Source organism: Chanos chanos, chromosome 16 (assembly GCF_902362185.1).
Source record: "Chanos chanos chromosome 16, fChaCha1.1, whole genome shotgun sequence".
In the NCBI taxonomy this organism is placed as follows: Eukaryota; Metazoa; Chordata; class Actinopteri; order Gonorynchiformes; family Chanidae; genus Chanos; species Chanos chanos.
The window spans coordinates 586059-608476 of NC_044510.1; the positions used below are offsets into that span (position 1 = coordinate 586059).

At 44.9% G+C, this 22418-nt stretch overlaps 1 protein-coding gene across 1 annotated transcript in view; it reads right to left on the reverse strand.

Annotated features, from left to right (window-relative positions):
• tcf7 (transcription factor 7) overlaps positions 1-22418 on the reverse strand; it is a 48015-nt gene that overhangs the window by 1676 nt on the left and 23921 nt on the right. Inside the window, exons 4-10 of the mRNA XM_030793539.1 lie at positions 16467-16593; positions 12048-12135; positions 10490-10576; positions 8684-8803; positions 8297-8459; positions 7775-7882; positions 1274-1322 (exon numbers count right to left, since the gene is read on the reverse strand). Coding sequence (XP_030649399.1) covers positions 1274-1322; positions 7775-7882; positions 8297-8459; positions 8684-8803; positions 10490-10576; positions 12048-12135; positions 16467-16593 — 742 coding nt within the window. The remainder of the gene's footprint in view (positions 1-1273; positions 1323-7774; positions 7883-8296; positions 8460-8683; positions 8804-10489; positions 10577-12047; positions 12136-16466; positions 16594-22418) is intronic.

Genomic DNA, 22418 nt, shown 5'->3' on the forward strand with positions numbered 1-22418 from the left:
CCCGGCATTTCTTAGGCGAGCCGGGGTCTGAGCGACAGGCAGCATGCGAGTGAAAGAGAGGAGGTAAAACAGACAGGAAAGAAAGAGAGAGAGACAGACAGACAGACAGACAGACAGCAGCAGAGAGTGGGGAAGGGGACAGAGAATTGAGATTCACCCGAGAGGATGAAAAAGAGCAATATGTTAGTGCCCATTACTGCATGTTAACATCATAGCAACCAGGCAAACTACACGCCGAGCTCTGCTTAGACCAAGCATGTCCCCACAGCGTACAGTCTCCACACAGGACAGACAGTCAGTCAGCCATGCAACACTCTCAGCATTCACCATCACTCTTTACATTCAATAAAACTGTCAAGAGTCAAAACCATGAAACTACAGTGCAGGCTGAGTCAGAGTTAGTTCACAGGACAGACTGAGACGAAGCTATTTTAAACAGACTGAGTCAAAGTTAGTTAACAGGACAGACTGAGTCATAGTTAGTTAACAGGACAGACTAAGGGAAAACAACTTCACAGGACAGACTGAGTCATAGTTAGTTAACAGAACAAACCGAGTTAAGGCTAGTTTACAGGACAGACTGATTAAAAGCTACTTTACAGGACATACTGAGTTAAGGCTAGTTTACAGGACAGACTGATTCAAAGCTAGTTTACAGGACAGGACATGCTGAGTTAAGGCTAGTTTACAGGACAGACTGATTCAAAGCTAGTTTACAGGACATACTGAGTTAAGGCTAGTTAACAGAACAAACCGAGTTAAGGCTAGTTTACAGGACAGACTGATTCAAAGCTACTTTACAGGACATACTGAGTTAAGGCTAGTTTACAGGACAGACTGATTCAAAGCTAGTTTACAGGACATACTGAGTTAAGGCTAGTTAACAGAAAACCGAGTTAAGGCTAGTTTACAGGACAGACTGATTCAAAGCTACTTTACAGGACATACTGAGTTAAGGCTAGTTTACAGGACAGACTGATTCAAAGCTAGTTTACAGGACATACTGAGTTAAGGCTAGTTTACAGAACAGCTGGAGTCAAACTTAGTATACATGACAGACTGAGGCAAAACTAGTATACAGACCAGACTGAGTCAAAGCTAGGTTACGGCACAGACTGAGTCAAAGTTAATTTACAGACCAGACTGAGTCAAAGCTGGCTTACAGACTGGCATTCCGCACAGACACCACTGACTTGATCTGGTCCTTGCACTACAAACACTCATTCTGCTGGGACAGCCAGGAGAGCGTATGATTAAAAGAAAGAAACCGTACCTGCAGTGGAGTCCTGCTGCTTCTCCCGTTTTCTCTTCTTCCTCTTCCCCTGTAGAAAAAACAAGCCACAGATGCAGATATTAACAATACATGTACATATGTAAGGAGCTTACATTAAATGACCAGAGAGCTGAACACGCCTTCCAAAAGGTTTTCACTCTTCAAAACAAGGAACTACAGAGAAAAGGTACCAAGGGCATTGTTTAGCCATAGTACAAGACTCTAGTTATGATACATCAGCAAATCATGTTATCAGCAAACCTAACCCAAACAGACAATGTAAAACAGATACTGGCATTACTGACTTGGCTACAGCAAATGATAATTTCTCAAAGTTATGTTGAAAACACAGCAACACAGAGAGAAAGATTTAAAAAGAAAAACATGGGTGTATGAACACCTCTGAGTTCCCCTCGTCAAACTGTATTTCAAACAATCTCTGAATGGAATGAAGCTGGCTGAAACTGTATACGGTGCAAATGGACACCAAGCCTCACATTCTCATGCATAACTTCTCATTTCTTTGCAGTTTGATGATTTAAAATCATTAAAGAAAAAAAGAAAAGTAAAATGGCATGGGTGAACATGTTTGCAACGTGTTAGTTAGTAAAACCACTGACAGTTCATAAAACCATATCTACCAAACAAAACATTCCAAGTGTTACCTATCACCAGAAAGACATCCCTTGTGATGCTTTTACATGGTTTCCCTTCAACCTCTAACACCTCAGGTATATTATGATGTCTCTGCACACACAGCATCTCCTCTAAGACTGTCAGTATCACTGTCAGTGACACTGTCATCTCCTCTAAGACTGTCAGTAACACTGGCGTCTCCTCTAAGACTGTCAGTAACACTGTCATCTCCTCTAAGACTGTCAGTAGCACTGTCATCTCCTCTAAGACTGTCAGTAGCACTGTCATCTCCTCTAAGACTGTCAGTAACACTGGCGTCTCCTCTAAGACTGTCAGTAACACTGTCATCTCCTCTAAGACTGTCAGTAACACTGTCGTTTCCTCTAAGACTGTCAGTAACACTGTCGTTTCCTCTAAGACTGTCAGTAACACTGTCAGTGACACTGTCATCTCCTCTAAGACTGTCAGTAACACTGTCATCTCCTCTCAGACTGTCAGTAACACTCATCTCCTCTAAGACTGTCAGTGACACTGTCATCTCCTCTAAGACTGTCAGTAACACTCATCTCCTCTAAGACTGTCAGTAACACTGTCATCTCCACTAAGACTGTCAGTAACACTCATCTCCTCTAAGACTGTCAGTAACACTGTCAGTGACACTGTCATCTCCTCTAAGACTGTCAGTAACACTGTCATCTCCTCTAAGACTGTCAGTAACACTGTCGTTTCCTCTAAGACTGTCAGTGACACTGTCATCTCCTCTAAGACTGTCAGTAACACTGTCATCCCCACTAAGACTGTCAGTATCACTGTCAGTGACACTGTCATCTCCTCTAAGACTGTCAGTAACACTGTCAGTGACACTGGCATCTGTTCTCTTTCCTGTCATTAACACTGTCATCTCCTCTAAGACTGTCAGTATCACTGTCATCTCCTCTCAGACTGTCAGTGACACTGTCATCTCCTCTAAGACTGTCAGTATCACTGTCAGTGACACTGGCATCTGTTCTCTTTCCTGTCATTAACACTGTCATCTCCTCTAAGACTGTCAGTATCACTGTCAGTAACACTGTCATCTCCTCTAAGACTGTCAGTATCACTGTCAGTGACACTGTCATCTCCTCTCAGACTGTCAGTGACACTGTCATCTCCTCTAAGACTGTCAGTAACACTGTCATCTCCTCTAAGACTGTCAGTAGCACTGTCATCTCCTCTAAGACTGTCAGTAGCACTGTCATCTCCTCTAAGACTGTCAGTAACACTGGCGTCTCCTCTAAGACTGTCAGTAACACTGTCATCTCCTCTAAGACTGTCAGTAACACTGTCGTTTCCTCTAAGACTGTCAGTAACACTGTCGTTTCCTCTAAGACTGTCAGTAACACTGTCAGTGACACTGTCATCTCCTCTAAGACTGTCAGTAACACTGTCATCTCCTCTCAGACTGTCAGTAACACTCATCTCCTCTAAGACTGTCAGTGACACTGTCATCTCCTCTAAGACTGTCAGTAACACTCATCTCCTCTAAGACTGTCAGTAACACTGTCATCTCCACTAAGACTGTCAGTAACACTCATCTCCTCTAAGACTGTCAGTAACACTGTCAGTGACACTGTCATCTCCTCTAAGACTGTCAGTAACACTGTCATCTCCTCTAAGACTGTCAGTAACACTGTCGTTTCCTCTAAGACTGTCAGTGACACTGTCATCTCCTCTAAGACTGTCAGTAACACTGTCATCCCCACTAAGACTGTCAGTATCACTGTCAGTGACACTGTCATCTCCTCTAAGACTGTCAGTAACACTGTCAGTGACACTGGCATCTGTTCTCTTTCCTGTCATTAACACTGTCATCTCCTCTAAGACTGTCAGTATCACTGTCATCTCCTCTCAGACTGTCAGTGACACTGTCATCTCCTCTAAGACTGTCAGTATCACTGTCAGTGACACTGGCATCTGTTCTCTTTCCTGTCATTAACACTGTCATCTCCTCTAAGACTGTCAGTATCACTGTCAGTAACACTGTCATCTCCTCTAAGACTGTCAGTATCACTGTCAGTGACACTGTCATCTCCTCTCAGACTGTCAGTGACACTGTCATCTCCTCTAAGACTGTCAGTAACACTGTCATCTCCTCTCAGACTGTCAGTGACACTGTCAGCGACACTGGCATCTGTTCTCTTTCCTGTCAGTGTTTCTACAGCTGATTTTGACCTACATTTCAGACTGCTGTCTTGCTGAAACACATTTCAGACTGCTGACTTTCTGAAACAGGCAATGTCAGTCTACAGGTCTCTGACAAAGTAACTTCAAGGATTTATTAACACCTAATTGAATCCGTCTCTCGCTCCACTGGTACAATACTTCCTCTCTACCTGCTGCCACGCAACAAAACCGCCACACTCTGACTTTCTCTTCAAATGCTTCACCCCAATCTTTCTCCAGAAATTCGACAGCTGTTCCATAAACCAGAGCTGCTCATACTGTCTTTTGCTTATTTTAAAGAGTGACATTAGTGATGAAGTCATGGAACAATGTTACGCTGGCAGTTTACTCTCTCTCTGTTCATAGAGAGCTGTTCTGCTGTACTGCACACCTGAGAGAAACTAATGCGGTGACAGATCAATGTTTCCGCAGGCAGTGATCTGTGGGTCATGGTTTGAGCATTTGACCGGTTTTAGGGCGAATGACTCATCTTTGAATGTCTGGATCCCTGATCCTGTACATCTCTTCACTTAAAAGTTTCCATTAAACTTTCATTTTTTGACTGTTTGCCTGCCACAGGAAGCTGTTTACTGGCTCTGTTAAAGTCAGTTACATTCTAAAGTCCTTTGTTCACAAGAGCCCCTGGTCACTTTGATTCAAAAGTGGTTCAAAACGTGGATGTGTCCTCACACAGATGAAACCAACACAAACCAGCTGCTTGGGCTATAGTGATCAATTTGAGTATTAACCATTCACAGCGGTGCCCACAGTTTGGCATGTTCTCCACTCACTGATCATTATTATGCTTAATTTGCAAGAAATGTAAATATACAGTAATAATAACTTAAACCTACATAAAGATGTTTCACTCAAGTTAGTAGCTTACAGAGATCAGGTTACCCCAAAAAGAGAGGCCTGGACTCAGACCAGAAATGCCAAACGTTTTGTCCACAGACATACAAACAAGCACTTTTCATTCCATGTACTGCAGTAAACGAACTCCCCTCTAAAAGATCTCCCACAGTACGTGAGAAAGTGAGGCGAGGGAGAGCTGGCTTTGTGTTGAGAGGAAGTGGGAGTTCAGAGATGTGAGGAGACCTCCTGCTTCATCCACCCCCTCATGTGCACCTCACTTTCTGTGAGACCTCCTGCTTCATCCACCCCCTCATGTGCACCTCACTTTCTGTGCGGTTAAAGTACGGCTGGAGAGATCCCGACTACAGCCTCGATGTGTATGTGTGTGTACGTGTATTTCTTAGTGTGTGTGTGTGTACGTGTATTTCTGAGTGCGTGTGTGTATGTGTATGTGTGTGTGTGTGTGTGAGTGTGTGTGTGTGTGTGTGTATTTCTGAGTGTGTGCTGGCGTGGGCTGACACCCACGTTTCCTGTCTGCATGCAGGCAATGAGAAAGAGGTGCAATGCTCTTCCTATCCTCATTCTCTCTCTCTCTCTCTCTCTCTCTCTCTCTCTGTCTCTGTCTGCAGACACAGGTAAGAATCAGAAATCAGAAAAACTAATATTTTAAGGAAGGGGAAGTGTTACGGCATTATGTACATATGAGAAAACAGTGGAGGATTTATTAACTGATTTGGTCAGTGCCTTGCACCGCTCCGACAGAACTCTGGACCAGTGGTTTACAGGACAATAACTAGAACTGAGACTGGACCTGCCACTCAGTTTGGGAGGGACAAATACACACACATTTCCCTCACCGTTTAAAGATGGTACAAATAACACATATATAGAAAAAAATAATCTGCTAATCTACACTGGCAGTCACGTATCCAAGTCACTCCTGGGCAACAATGTGAGAGAGTAGGAACCCTCTGTCAGGCCGCTGTCAGGAGCAGTGCCGATCCATTATACAGAGGGTTTATTTGTAGAGATAGTGTGCTTTGTGAGAGTGCATTGGTTTAATTGTCTAATGTGATTCCTGTTGTGTTAGTATGTCTTTAGAAGAATGAGAGGAAAAACTGCTCTTAATTCTGCTTAAATAAACATGCAGAGTCTCGACAGTCGGTCGCCCACACTCAGAACGAGACTGTGGGACGTTTCATTAGAATACGAGTCCTGTCTTTGTGACTTGTCAGGATTTAGTGAATTTTTGGATGGCAGATTGAGTGTGAAAAATAGCATTGGGCTCTGCCCAGTGAGATCACCATGATCTTTCTCTTTACAACTATTTCATTCCATTTTTTTAGTCAACCCAGCAAGTTGATCCACTTCCATATGATCTGGAGAGTAAGACATGAAGTTTAACGTGTAAAAATGTTTTATGAATGCCTCACTCTCTGCAAAACAAACAGAAACGCCAGGAACACAGACATAAACAAGTGTAGCTCAAAGTAAGTCTTCTCAGTGACTTTTTGAGTTTGCTCAACTCCAGGCTTACAGAAACGACTCACAGAAATAATCTTGCTCACATGTCGAGTAAACTCAGAGTGGTTCATTTGTGGGTTGCCTGAAAATTATTAGTAGGTCTGGATGTTTTAAAATGATCTTTTTGAGTGTGACAAAATGTTATAACATGATAATAACAATCATAACATGATGACCCCATCTTCCTCATTTTTCCTTCTCTTGTTCATCTGTAACTCAGTACATTCATCTGACTATGTGACTATGTGTAATTTAAAACAGTACATTCATCTGACTATGTGACTATGTGTAATGTAACTCAGTACATTCATCTGACTATGTGCTCTGTCAGTCTTTTGATCTATAGCCCCTGCTTTGCCAGCTCATTAGTCAGTTTGTCTGTGCCCAGGCCCTGGGCGTCTGGTGCCTTTAACACACGCTACAGTGAGTCTGTGCTTCATCCTCTACATCTGCTACAGGCTCCGTCAAGGCCTCAGTCTCTGATTTCTTATAGTATACTGTTCAGGAAAACGTCAGACTTTAAAACAAAGTACAGTCTCTATGAGGTGTAATTCTATGTCCAGTTCAACCAAACCTTGCCTATAGTCTCCAACCCCTCTACTGCCCCCACAAACACAAGCCCTGACTACACCCTTCTACAGCCCCCACAACCAGAAGGCACCCTGCAGTTAGTAGAGCGAGTGGAGGGGAAAAGGTTTGCCCTACCCCATCTGCTTTACTCTTTTCCCCTGAACCCCTCCTGAGCCAGTCCGCCTGCAAGAGGGCAACAGCAACTTCAGCACTTCTGCATTCACGGCACACACACACACACACACACGCACACTCACGCACGCACATATGCACACGCACACACACACACACACACACACACGCACACACAAAATGTCCTCTTTTTACTGTTAACTAATTATGGACAAATTCTAATGTGAGATGTTGATGTATGCTTTCCATATTTCATTCATGACAAAGAAACAGCCGCATATCTAAACAATTGCATTAAAATTAAAATATGAAACAACTTGTCATGCAACTAGTTTACAGTGAAGAGCTTGCTGACAATACGTTGTCAGTAAGTCATGGGAGTAATGAATGTTGCTTCTGAAGGACTGACCTACAGGTTAGTGTTCAGCGGGCAGGTCTGAGTCTGAGGACAGGGTGGGGACCAGATGGTGTTTAACACTGGTCTGGCTGCACTATCTGAGTGTGTGGTAGTTTCTGAGGACTGACGGACTGGGAGGAGGGTGGAGCTGTTGTGGGGTGGTGCTGTTGGAGAAGGACACTTACGTAGTTGTCTCGGGCCGACCAGCTCGGGTACAGCTGCATGTGGAGCTGTCGCTCTTTCCTGGCCAACTCATAGTATTTGGCCTGTTCCTCACGAGTCAGGGCATGCCACTGAAGGACAACACACACACACACACACACACACAGCCATGAAGCATTACTGAGGGCGAAATGACAAACGTTACAGGAAGTTACATAGACTTCCTCGCTCTTTACAAATTATGTATTGCACCTTATATTTAACTGAGGGTAAACTTGTATTTAACTACACTGTCAGGTAAATTTGTATCTCACTACACTATAAGGAAAACTTGTATTTAACCTGATTATAGGGAAAACTTGTATTTAATTAGGCGGTGGGGGTGCTTCTTGTTTAACTGTTTACCATAAAGTAACTTTTTATTCAAATAGAGTGTAATGGTTATTTTACTGCACTATAAGGACACCCCTTCATGTCAGTTATCATCACTCTCCGGTTCTCATCTTTCCTGAGAATGAGCGGAGAGGAGGCACGGCTGCGCTCACCCTCCTGCCCAGGATCTGGTTGATGGCAGCGCTCTCCTTCAGCGTGCACTCCGCAATGACCTTCCCTCTCATCTCCTTCATGTAGAGCATGAACGCATTCAGAGGCTTCTTGATCACAGGCTTCTTGGGCTCCTTCTCCCTCTTCGGCTCTGCGTGAGGTTTCCTGTACAACACAAACGACACTCCGTTCAGATCTTCACACCGGAGAGGATTTTAGACCTCACATATGAGCGAGCCAAAGGTTAAGGACATAACATTCCCCTTCTGATTGTGTGTGTGACTGTGAATCTGATGAGGCCGGTTAGAGCGGCAGTGAGGTCACGCGTGCGGTGGATGCCGGGCCAGTAAAAGGTGGAGCTGGCAGTGCAGGGGGAGGGAGTCACTTACGCATACATGGTCCTGTCATACTGCTCATGGTCCTGTTTGCCTGAGGGGGGCACTATGGCTGGGTGAGGGATTCCAGTGGGATGCATCCCAGATGTGCCCAGTACCAGAGAATGGGGGAACCTGCAGCCATGGAGAGGAGCTGTGTTAGAGAGGGCAGGAACCAGTGGATCTGCAGAGCCAACACACTGCGGCACTCAAAGAGAACTCCAACCAGCACCAGTAAACCACTTCACTTTACCTCACCCTTAATGGAGCCTGTGGGACTTACCCTGTTTTTCAGATGTGAGTTAGACAGACTATGGCTTATGGTAATTATAAACTCAACATTTCTCACACAAACATAAAATCGGATTTTGGATTTGGTAGAGAGGTATAAATGTTAGCTGGCCTGATTGGAGATCCCCTTTCAATGCATAAGCCAAAAGCAGCAGCAGTACACCCTGTCCTCCTAACAGCCAATGCCTTTCCTCACCAGCAGAGGGAGCTCTGCCTATATCTTAGAGGCTAATTTTCCTTAGGAATAGATACAAGAAGGACAGATGCCCTTGGTAGCTGGTCCAGAACCAGTGTTCTTTGGCTGGTGATAGCTGATATGACAGCTGAGGTCAAGTGGTAAACAGAGAGTCTTGGTGGCGGTATATAAACATATATAACATTGTGTTTGTGAAGCCCCCTGTGGTATATAAACATATATAACATTGTGTTTGTGAAGCCCCCTGTTTGAGCTGGTGCCGTTGAACAGTCACACTGCTCTGGTGTGTCTTCCTTCACTTCAGCCCTTCCGCTGACAGAGCTGTCATTAAACATTAATGCATGAACTGAACCGACCAAAGATGTAAACGGCCTTTATCAGTTCACGGGCCCAACACACAGAGACAGTGAATAAAAGCAGAAATAACCGAAGAAGAAGCTGAATGTCTCATCAAACTACAACGTTGCTTTAAATTGTGCATCTTTTTGTTTGTTTTCTCTTTGAGCTCTTGCCTAATTCGAAACAAAACCATCAGAAGGCTCTTTCACGCGACTGAACAGAATTAGACAAAGATGTGTGAATTAGGCGTCTACTGACATTCAAACACAAAACATTCGCACAGACCAGATTTATTACCACTCATAAGCATATTAACATGATAGACTTTTTTTTTTTTATTGTGTATGTTTTCTATGGGGCTCCAGGGGAAGGATTTAGTGAGAGAGCTGAGCTCTAGCGAGCAGAGGCTTCGACAGAACACTCCTGGCACTTAGCAGGGCTTGAGCAGGTCTCCTTGGCCCTACAGTGGGGTTGGAGAAGCCACACACAAAGACTGGTGTCTATCTATTAAACACACGCACACACGCCTGTGCGCGCACACACACACACACACACACACACACACACACACACACACACACCCCAAACAGCAGAGACACAGAGACAATCAGGCACAGACACACACACACACACACACACACACACAGACACACACACAAGCGCACACAGAGCAGGTATGGGTCCCATGCGCATTCTGAGTTTCCTTTCCTGAGTTTAAACTCCTGTCTTTACTTCCTTTCCTGAGTTTAAACTCCTGTCTTTACTTCCTTTCCTGAGTTTAAACTCCTGTCTTTACTTCTTTCCCTGGGTTGACACTGATGTGGAGTGGGGCGGAGTGGATCCCCTATAGCTCAGTTAAACCTGTGATGACTGCTGGGCTGGGAAGAGGGGGGGGGGGGTCAGTGGGCGGGGCAGAGCAGACAGAAGCGACAGCGGGACGTAGCAAGTGGGGATTCGCCCTGTTCCCCCCTGTAGAGTGAAGTCTGACACTGTACCTGGAGTAGGAGGAGCTGCTGGGCAGACTGGTAGAGAAGGACTGTCTGAAGCCACAGGAGGAGAGTGGGTACACAGGCTGATTTTGCCTGTGGTTGTGAGGGAGTACAGATGATGACTGTTTAACTGACTTTGCTTAAAGCACTTACATAACCTTTAGTTACGGACTGTGAAAAGTGAAGTGGGCCTGATCTTATCTCTATGACACATTCACACAGTGGAAGTAACTCGGCTCCTGCTCTGGGAAGCCTCTGAAGTGGACCTGAGAGTCTAATGTGTACTGAGTGCTTCAGCTTCACCAGTCCACTGCTTCCAAAGAATCCTCCATGACCTCTTCCTAATATTCCATCCAATTCTGTTTTCAGTCAAACGTTTTCTGGAGCTGTTTTTGTGTGAAATATCGGGAGACCAGCCGGAGTCGGAGCTGGATCCAGCGGGGGACGGATGCCCCTCACACTGAGCTCATCACTCTGAGCTCCGTTCATTTGTTCAGTATCTCTGGGTCTCTGAGGATGTCATTACATGCATGGTGGAGGACTGGTGTTTATTTAGTCCTCAGGCTTTGTTAATTGGGGGATTTGTCTGTCTTGGATGGGCAGCTTCCATTGAACTGGTCTAGTCTTTCATTACAACTTACAACAGATGAATGCTTGGCACCCGGCATGTGTAATACGCTAATCATAAATGTCATGTCTTTTGTGAAGGAAATGTAAGAGAATCATCAATCTGTCCCATCCTATTTCTCCTCTCTGTAAAAACAAGACAAGAGCTTGTGCAAACACAGTCTTATCATAAGAGGATTATGTTGTAGAACATAGCAGAATTCAGCAGTGTCTGATCTCCTCTGAAAGGGCAAACCCTTTGTGATAATGAATAGAGTTATAAGAAGACGTTAGCAGATCTGTGAGGGACACATGTAAGACAACAGCAGAACATCTCAGCTGCTACAGCACATTACCCAAGTGACGTCGAATAATCCTCCATGTGGAGGACAATAACCAACTTTCTCCTTGAAATGTTTTTTGTTTTTGGATGTCTGCACAACACTGCCATGTTACCATTCACAAAGTAAAGTTCAGTAACTGGGAGTTCTGGCTGAATGTGAATCCTTCTGTTATCATACAAAGACAGACAGAATCAGTCTGAGACGAGACTGGGTTTTCTGTTGTCATGTCACTCAATCCGTAATCTGCCCCAGGCTAAGGGGACAGAGAGCTGAGAATCCAACAACAGCCGAGAGAGGAGTAAGTGGTAAAGAATGCAGAATGTCCCAAAAGTGCCGAACTGCAGTCTAAACCAGTCCACTGTATCAGGGACAGTCCACCAATGGTCCTGTTTTTTCTTAAATTACACAAACCCCATATGCTTCAGATTAAAGCTGCAACTTCACTGAAACATCTCCAACAGTTTCACTGATATTTTGATACAATTTCTGTGGAAATAATAATTTCTCCTCATGACATTGACCATGTGTAAGTGGCCTGTGTAGAAGGGGGAGTGCAATGAACCAAAGCTCTGCCATCATTTTTTTTTTGGGGGGGGGGTTGACTTAGCACTTACCAGCTCATGGAGGGAGTGATCTGTCCCACCCCGCCTGGGGGCAGGGAGTAAAAGCCCGAGATGTCCTGAGTCTGGTGCCTGTGAACGCCTGGAGGAGAGACAGCAGGAGAGGAGGACAGGGGTTATTATACCAGGCACAGTCATTAGAGGAATGGGAACCTGCTATTACACAGGGCTGATCTCACAGGGTCAGACACTCCTCAGCCCGGCCAGGCAACACACTCTCAGGGTTCCCGCGGATCTGCTGTCATGTCCCTACGTGTGTGCGCATGCATGGGTGTGTCGTACCTAAACTGTGGGAATGGAGGAGAAAAGGAGGGAGTTTTTTTGGGTACAGCCTTGGCCTTTACCGACATGGCACAAACCTCTTTTTTTTTGTTGTTAAACTCCCAACAAGCCATTGGCTGGTCAGTAATGGATCGGACCATTGGCTGGTCAGTAATGGTATAGGCCATTGGTTGGTCAGTAATGATATAGGCCATTGGTTGGTAAGTAACAGCGCGGCCTATTGGCTGGTCAGTAGTTGTACAGTTATTGAGTCATACTCTCCATCTAAGAGACATCTCCCTCTTATCACTATTTCCTCATCATCACAATTACACACATGTGGCTGCCATAAAGAACAGCCTAAATTTATACGTGTCTACATTTTAATGAGCCTATGCTTTAATGAGTCTATATTTTAACAACTCTGAGTTTCAGTAGATTGGAGAACACATGACTGGCATGACATTACACTAAAATAACTCTACGCTACTCAATAGTTCCCAATTGACTAACCCAAGCTGAGCACGAAACCCTCAGTTTCACCAAACTGACCATCTGTTTCAGTGATGCCCTGAACATCTGTAAATAAGCCAAGTCTTTGCCATGGAGCCAGGGTGACTAATGCAGTGAGATCGACCCTGAAGCACATGTCAACAGATGACATCATCAAAAATGACCTTTTATGTAATGTGGTGTTGCCTGAAGCTCAGCTCCAAACAACAACAAAAGCAGAGGTTCTCCGTGCTTTTAGAAGGAAGTCATTTGTCAGCACTCCACACCTGGCACTTAAGAGCTACCTGGAGGTAGCCTATATTTGTGCAAAAGAATGCCACTTGATGACTATAATTTGCAGTTGCTGTAGGCTTGTTTCTGGACTCAGCTGTCTCTAAATCTGCCAGACTGGAATGTAACTCAGTCAAGCTGCATTGTCCTTGTCTGGCCGTCCGTCATCCGCTCGGGAAAACCTCACCGCGCCGATAACATTCACTCTGTGTCGCAAAAAAGTCTGCCCGCTCTCTATGTCTCTGCTTCAGTGAAAAAAAAAACAAAAAAAGTATGCTAAACATAGCTACTGTCTAAAAAAACCCACATGGACGCCGTCAGCCGTACCATGGTGCTGAGTGGATTTGGGTTTGTTTTAGTGTTTAGAACTGAATTTATGATAGCAATATCTAGAAACCAAACAGACACAGACAAAGCCAACTACAACCTGAGCAACATAGAAGATACAGCTCATTTAAGTTCACAGATTATGGTAAGAGAGGAAGAAAAAAAATTGCTACATATATCAGTAGTTGCGGGTTTCTAAAGACATGTTCTTGATTTAAATAGGGGGAAATTCTTTAAAATGTTTGATCACTATATAAAATGGTTGTCAAATGACAATTGTACATACTCAAAATAAACTTTCAATATATAGCACTATACATTTGATGTTTGCCAAACCCACAGAAAGGGAAACTGTTTCAGATCTCTAAATGACTGGACAGCAAAAACAACTCTTTCAAGACCAAAAAATCCAGCGCTAGCAAGCGCGACGCAGTGCGGCACCACAGTAAAATATGAAGTTTTACAGTAGAGTGTCCGAGGGGTTTGGTTGCGCTCTGTACTTCACCTTCATACCCCAGTGATACAGGAATGACACATTCCACAGGAGGGGAGAGGCGTCTGGCCACGCTGGGTAGACGGGGTCACGACTGAGCAATTCTCTGACACACACATGCACACAGAGAGAAAGATCTGAGTGGCTGTGTGCAGACAGAGAGAGTGAAAGAGAGATGAAAGAGAGAGTGAAAGAGAGAAGTATGAAAGAAAGAGAGCTGTCCTCATGACTCACACCTGAACCCCCCCCCCCCCCCCCCTCGATACAGACACATGCCCATGCCTCTGCATATGGTGCTTAAGTAGCAGTAGCAGTCATGGGCGCAGTGTTGAGGTAACTGTGAGCAGATAAAGTGCTTAGGTAACTGTGAATGTATGGTGATTAGGTAACTGTGAGCAGATACAGTGCTTAGGTAACTGTGAGTGTATGGTGATTAGGTAACTGTGAGCAGATACAGTGCTTAGGTAACTGTGAGTATATGATGGTCAGGTAACTGTGAGTGTATGGTGATTAGGTAACTGTGAACAGGTATAGTGATTAAGTAACTGTGAGTATATGATGCTCAGGTAAATGTGAGTGTATGGTGATTAGGTAACTGTGAGCAGGTATAGTGATTAGGTAACTGTGAATATATGATGGTCAGGTATCTGTGAGTATATGATGCTCAGGTAACTGTGAGTGTATGGTGATTAGGTAACTGTGAGCAGGTATAGTGATTAAGTAACTGTGAGTATATGGAGTTTAGATAGCAGTGAGCAGGTTAGACAAGCTGAATGAGTTCATTTGTAATGAGTCAGAGGTCCTGTCATCAGCCTTGGGGATGGTAAGACCATGTCTGAGTTGAGATGAGGAGTGCCAGGCAGGAGGGGAAATTCCAGCTCAGAGGTTAATCGTGTTTGCTTTGGGTGCTTCCGTGAGAAGGCCAGGCCTTCTGTCTCTCACCACCTCCCGGGGCCTACACACTGACGACTCATGCCCAAGGACTAAAACTGTCACACCTCTCTTATAGACTGCCATTACACACAACAGTGCATTACACAGCATACAAAACACACCATACAACAGTGCACCCTGCTCCTGCATGCTCTACGACAGAAAATTACACTAAGAGAGAGAACCACTCTCTTAACCTGTTTGTCCCTGCCTGATTCACACTGGAACCTGGTTTTGTCCCAGCCTGATTCACACTGGAACCTGGTTTTGTCCCTGCCTGATTCACACTGGAACCTGGTTTTGTCCCTGCCTGATTCACACTGGAACCTGGTTTTGTCCCAGCCTGATTCACACTGGAACCTGGTTTTGTCCCAGCCTGATTCACACTGGAACCTGGTTTTGTCCCAGCCTGATTCACACAGAAACCTGGTTTTGTCCCAGCCTGATTCACACTGGAACCTGGTTTTGTCCCAGCCTGATTCACACAGAAACCTGGTTTTGTCCCTGCCTGATTCACACTGGAACCTGTTTTTTTCCCAGCCTGATTCACACTGGAACCTGGTTTTGTCCCTGCCTGATTCACACTGGAACCTGATTTTGTCCCAGCCTGATTCACACTGGAACCTGGTTTTGTCCCAGCCTGATTCACACTGGAACCTGGTTTTGTCCCAGCCTGATTCACACTGGAACCTGGTTTTGTCCCAGCCTGATTCACACTGGAACCTGGTGTATAGAATCTGCTGGGGTGTTTGTATAGTGCTGGAGTAAAAGTTAGTCTAAGAGCCAAAAGTCTCAACTTGATCTCCATAATCCCTGATCTCCATAATCCCTGTTTGTGTGCAAGGGAGTGCTATGGACCTCTATGTGTGCATGTCCAAATCCCTTCTTTGTGTGTGTGTGTGTGTGCATGCATGTGTGTGTGTATGTGTATGTATATGTGTGCGCGTGTGTGCGTGTACATGTGTGTGTGTGTGTGTCCACATTCTAACCCAAGCCCAGCCCTACAGCAGTATTGCTCTAATCACTTCCAGGCTGTGGTTAATTTTGGGGGTGGGGTCTGTGATGTTGCTGTACCCCTCAGAGGGGAGGCTGTGGGAAACTGCTGGATGATCCCCAATCCCCAAGGTCAAAGAGGGTGGACTATACTGTTGGACAGACATATGTTAGAGTTGGACACTGTGATTATTAGAGTTGGACACTGTGGTTATTAGAGGAGGACAGTGTGGTTATTAGAGGAGGACAGTGTGATTATTAGAGGTGGACAGTGTGGTTATTAGAGGTGGACAGTGTGGTTATTAGAGGAGGACAGTGTGATTATTAGAGGAGGACAGTGTGGTTATTAGAGGAGGACAGTGTGGTTATTAGAGGAGGACAGTGTGGTCATTAGAGGAGGACAGTGAGGAGGTGGGAGGCAGGGCTGTGTGGTTATTAGAGGACAGAGGGCCTGTGAGGAGCGGCAGTGAGGAGGTGGGAGGCAGGGCTGTGTGGTTATTAGAGGACAGGGGGCCTTTGAGGAGCGGCAGTGAGGAGGCGGGAGGCAGGGCTGTGTGGTTATTAGAGGACAGAGGGCCTGTGAGGAGCGGCAGTGAGGAGGCGGGAGGCAGGGCTGCGTGTACCTGGTTTCTGGCTCATGTCCGTGGGCAGGTGTGGAGGACTGGGGCTGAAATGCTCGTTGCTGTACGGCAGGAGAGGCGTCAGCGGATGCATCCCATGAGGCTGCTGCACCACAGACACTTTATTGGACTGAAAAATAAACAAATAAAGAACTGAATGAAAAAATCAACACAACAACAATCATACACATGAATGCACACACAACCAATTATTAACTTGTTTAATGATCGACTGACTTCAGTCACGGAGGAAAAAGCTGTAAGGCCTACGGATAATTAGTCCTGACACTACACTGAATTTATACTGAATTTACACTGAATTTACACTTTATACTGAATTTATACTGAAATTAATACTGAACTTGTACTGAAACTGTACTGCGATTGTGATGAAACTGCACTGAAACGGCATTTTGGGAGAAAGCTGCAGCAATTCTCTCTTTCCATCACAGAAGTGTTGGGCCATAAACCTTCTCTCTGCCCCCCTCCCCCCCCTAAAACAGATAGTGTCACTGGGTGTAAGAGCAACTTCAGTAGCCGCCCATTGAGAGGGCAAACCTCATACTGAATGAGAACGATCGCTTTTCATTCATTTAGTGTGTGGCCAAAACAACAAACTACATTAAACACGTCCATTCAGAAACAGGAGATTAAAGCCAGCATTCTCAAAGCAATCCTCTCTTCTTAAAAGGATCCCTAATTACAGCTTCAAAAAAGTACCTTTAAAAACCAAAGAATACATTAGAGAATAAAGTGTTTCATCTGCATTGTGAGGGGATGGAGGGGCCAGCAGGTCACAGTGGCCTGAGCTACAGTCACAGTACGAGCATCTCGCTGCCAGTCAGCCCTCAAACAACACCAACTCCTTTATTTCACATCCGACTTGTTCACACAGAACACAGAAAATACGGAAGATGAAAGGAGATGACAGTATGCTAATAGATTTCCCTTTTATGTAAAATTAGATTACAGGCGTGAAACGTTATGTGTCTGTTAAGCTGGTCTGATGTCTAATCCAAATTTTTGCTTTGATTCTCTGACAGAAGAAACATCGGAAGCTGGAAGTGTTTTTCATCAGGGGCGGTGTCTGCTTCTGTACACACAAAACTACAAAAATGTAATTATCTTAAGTATATGTGTGTGTGCCCATGAGTGAATGCATGTGTTTGTATATATGTTTGTGTGTGTGTGTGTGTGGCTGTGGTGAGAAGGCTGTTTATATGTTTGTGTGTGGGGTCTGGGGGGCAGGGGGGGGGTCCCATCTTAAGTACTGGGGGATGGGGGTAATTACACAAAATAGAGTTTGCTAGTTTATGGTCTGAGATACAGAGCAAGACTGAACAGAAGAAAACCACCTCAATGGCCAGCTAATGACTCTCAGTAGGAGAGAGACATCAGGATTCATCACATAACATTCTGCAGCTCATTGTAATACACCAACCTCAAAGCTTTGACCATAAACAACAGAGAACTTCTCTCACACACGCGGGCTGAATGAGAAACCTATGCTTCAAAATTAATCTATATTTATCTGCTAACATTTAAATATGTTTTTTCACTGACACAGCTGAAACCAAGAGTTCAGTGCAACTGTAAGCTTAACAACCACACTGCACAAAAATACAGAAATGATTGATGCTTTGACATAACTGGAGAATGCCCCAAATTATTCAGAAATAACAGTGATTTGATCTTTGGCTTCCCCTCAGTGTGAGTGGGCTGCGATGAGGTAGAGTGAGGTAGTGATGAGGTAGAGTGAGGCAGTGATGAGGTAGAGTGAGGCAGTGTTGAGATAGAGTGAGGTAGAGTGAGGCAGTGATGAGGTAGAGTGAGGCAGTGATGAGGTAGAGTGAGGCAGTGATGAGGTAGAGTGAGGTAGTGATGAGGTAGAGTGAGGCAGTGATGAGGTAGAGTGAGGTAGTGATGAGGTAGAGTGAGGCAGTGATGAGGCAGAGTGAGGCAGTGATGAGGCAGAGTGAGGTAGTGATGAGGTAGAGTGAGGCAGTGATGAGGTAGAGTGAGGCAGTGATGAGGTAGAGTGAGGTAGTGATGAGGTAGAGTGAGGCAGTGATGAGGTAGAGTGAGGTAGTGATGAGGTAGAGTGAGGCAGTGATGAGGCAGAGTGAGGCAGTGATGAGGCAGAGTGAGGTAGTGATGAGGTAGAGTGAGGTAGAGTGAGGCAGCGATGAGGTAGAGTGAGGTAGTGATGAGGTAGAGTGAGGTAGAGTTGGGGCAGTGATGAGGGACAGTGTAAAATGGTGTGTTTACTGTTTAGAGGGACTAATTCATCAACAAGACCTTGTTCAAAAATTAGGCATTCCAAACTCAGCTCTGTCTTTCTTCTCTCTCTCTCTTTCTGCCACACAGTCACATACACATAACTAGGGGAAAAGCTTGGTGGTTGGAACTGCGTCCTAGTGTCATTAGTCTCCTCCATCAGCTGGTAACTGCTGTCACAGAACATGGCATGAGGCCTCCACAGCATGCTGTTAGCATTGGAAATAAGCGAATTTCATTGAGTTATTGAAAGCCATTTGTAAACTGAGACATGAAAGAAAACAAGCTCTCCCTCTCTCACACACACACACACACACACACACACACACTCTGCCTTGATCATCAAAGGCCTACTGATCAAATGGACCCTCCCCCTCTGATGCTATAACCAGTCATATGGACGTAAATATATTCACCATCCTACTGTCTCAAGACTGCTCCCAGCCATTCTTTGACACACACATGTTTACTCCGTGTGTGTATGTTTCTGTGTGCATGCACAGGTGTGTGTGTGTGTGTGTGTGTGTGTGTGTGTGTGTGTGTGTGTGTGTGCGCGCGCGCGCGCGCGTGTGTGTGTGCATATGCTCGTGTGTGTGTGCTTCAGTGTAGGTGTGGATGTTTGTGTGCGTGCGTGCAAGTGAGGGGCATATCTTTGTGTGTGTGTGTGTGTGTGTGTGTGTGCACTGAATGTGTGAACACTATGTATACACACAGTTGTGACTAATAACACTTTCTCAGATGTAGCCAAGCGGTTAGCCAGACACATGCCAGAGGAAGGCGTGTGATTCCGGTGGCTGTGCAGGGGTCTCTGTGTCGTCGATCAGGCAGACAGAGCCTACAGACCCACCTGTCAACAACACAACACTCCACAGAGGAGAGGACAGTGGAGGGTGAGGAAGAGGAGGGAAGAAGGAGTCATAGTCATTTTCACGCAGCAGTAGTGGAGGCGCATGCTGCGAGAAGGCAGGGACAAAGTGGAAGTCACAGAGGGTTTCACAGTGACTTTGATCCATGAATTGTCACGATATTTTGAGGCGGGGCAGGGGTGTGAGAAGAGCTTTGTTCCTACGGCACCTCACTGTAACTGAGAGAGAGACAGGTCCACTTCCTGTCTGAGTGAAAGTGAGATGAACAAAATTTCCACAGTGGTCATGTTGGGGTGTGTGTGTGTTTGTGTGTGTCTGTGTGTGTATGTGTATATTCTTCCAGTCTTGAGAGATCAAATGTGTTCGTCTGATGTGTTTATCAGAATTGAGATCAATTCCACTCCAGTTTCTGTTCACCACAACATTTCCCTAACTTAAAACTTTCGCCAGTGCTCAGCTGTGTTCTGTGTTCCATTCCTTCAGTAACGTGTGACTGATTCGGGCTCTGATAGACATTCTGCTACATATGCACTCATGAACACTTCATCACTCACCCCTGCAGGTAACATGCCAAAATCTGGAAATTATTCTGCATCTCAGCATTGGAATAATCTGAGCATTATTCAGCCAGACCTTAAAGAATCAACAAGTCATGTTAAAAATAAAACCTCCTCAAAGTGTCCTCTCACACAAACACACTGCTCCTACACTACACACACACACACACACACACACACACACGCGTGTATCAGTTTGCGTGTGTGTATGTGTGTCAGTCTGCGTGTGTGTCGGTCCAGACGCCATCACGCAGGGTCTCTCTATGGTCCATATCAGCGTTCACACTCGAAATCCCTTTATGAAAACTTTTCATACATCCTTTCTGTCAGCTATTATTTGAATTGATTATGGCTTTGTGATCCTATATGTACAGCTCGTATAAAAACTCAAAACCAGTCAAATAAATCAGTAACAGTGACGATGAACATCATCTCCATCAACACTCATAAAACTGTGATGAACTTTTTGAACGTTGTTTTGTTGGTCTAAGGAGATTATGCTTTTGAATATGATTAACGGACTTGTTTTTTATTCTAAAACAAATACTGACGTTTCGTTTTGGGAAACGAGAGTCATAAAGGTCATAAATCCAACAGAAAAACGCACTTCTCTGTCTTTATGGTCACTAAAACAATGCATGAGGTATGTTCCCGAAAAAAAGCCAAACCAGCATGATGTTTGTCTTGTGGCTTTAAACATACAGTAACATTTGTAAGGTTCGTCACTCACATGGGTTTTGTGCGACAACACACATACACACGCTGCAGAAATACCACTCAGACAGTGCTGTTTGAAATGTCTCAGACGTTAGCTCTGACTCTGAAATATCTCATCTGCATCATCTCTCCTGAAGAAGCTAAGGCAGGAAAGCAAAAGGGAAGGAAAGAACTGAAAATCCCCCTTGGTTCAGTCCCAGACATATAGGATATAATGAACAACTGAACATAATGCTGAACAGGTGAAATCGTCAAGACTGCATGAATCATTGTGAAACCTTTGAAAAGTTTGTAGGAGAATTTGAATTTGCCGGTTATTTCTGAAACCAGCATTAGTGCCACTGGGAAATACCACACAGTGCAGAAAAAAAAACCCTTCATCGGCACTAAATTTAACCGGTAAATCGGTAAAACAAACAAAAAAAATTTCTGCTTACACTCAATGCACGAAGTACAATCCTGTGATGACGAAGGTGATGACTAAGAGTGAATATTAGGGTAATTCTGCAATGGAGACATTTAATGAGTTTACAACATAGATGTTTATGCTGTTAAAAAATTTCCTCTATTGGAAAGAAGTGGCACAGTGGGTCAACTCCCCTAATAAGAGAGAGCAAACAGAGAAGATGAAAGGAAGAGAGAGATGAGTGGCTTGTGAGTGTGGATAGGGGCAGAATGTGAGGCCTCTCTTATCCAGGGCACCTTGTGAGTCTGGCTCCACTGCCCTGAGCTACGATGATGATAATTACGGCATCGTGTGAACACTGGCCTTGCAGATGAAAGGATTTGAGGTGTCTATCAGCTGAGGTGAGACAGGCTGAAGCTGTTGGTGGTTACATCTTCAAGAGAAGCTGTGTGTGTGTGTGTGTGTGTGTGTGTGTGTGTGTGTGTGTGTGTGTGTGCATGCGCTAAGGGGGGAGGGGGGGGGGGGGCCCTCAAAACTCTTTGTGAGTTACCAAGAGGATAAGAGACCTCTATGAAATGGCTGAAATATCAAACGCTTTGAAGAGAAGAAGGGAAATTGTGTCTATACACAGTCATGCACTAATACACATACACACACTAATACACACACACACACAAACACACCCAATGGACTCTATTTGAGGTGATATACAGCTGATTTCCTCTGAAAGTGCTCTCTGAACTTTCAGAACCAGAACAGAACAAAACTGGCAGCGCGACCTCCACACGCTCTCAGGATCCTGATACTGGGTTTGATACTGGGTCTGACACTGGGCCTTATACTGGGCCTGATACTGGGCCGTATACTGGGTCGGACACCCCCTTCGCCTCCAGGGCTGTGTAAATTTGTCAGGGTGGAGATCCCACATGGTATCAGACACTTTCTGCTCCTGCCTCCTGTTATTCGCCCGTGAGTTTGACTCGCTCTTCCCGCTCTTCTTCGACCTTCGACCTTACTCTCATCGACAAGTTCTTTTCACTCTCAAAAAGATTTTGGAGAACTGATGAGCTTTAGTCACAAACTGAATGTTTATGATGCATGAACACCAGGCATGTTTAAACGGTAAACTCTG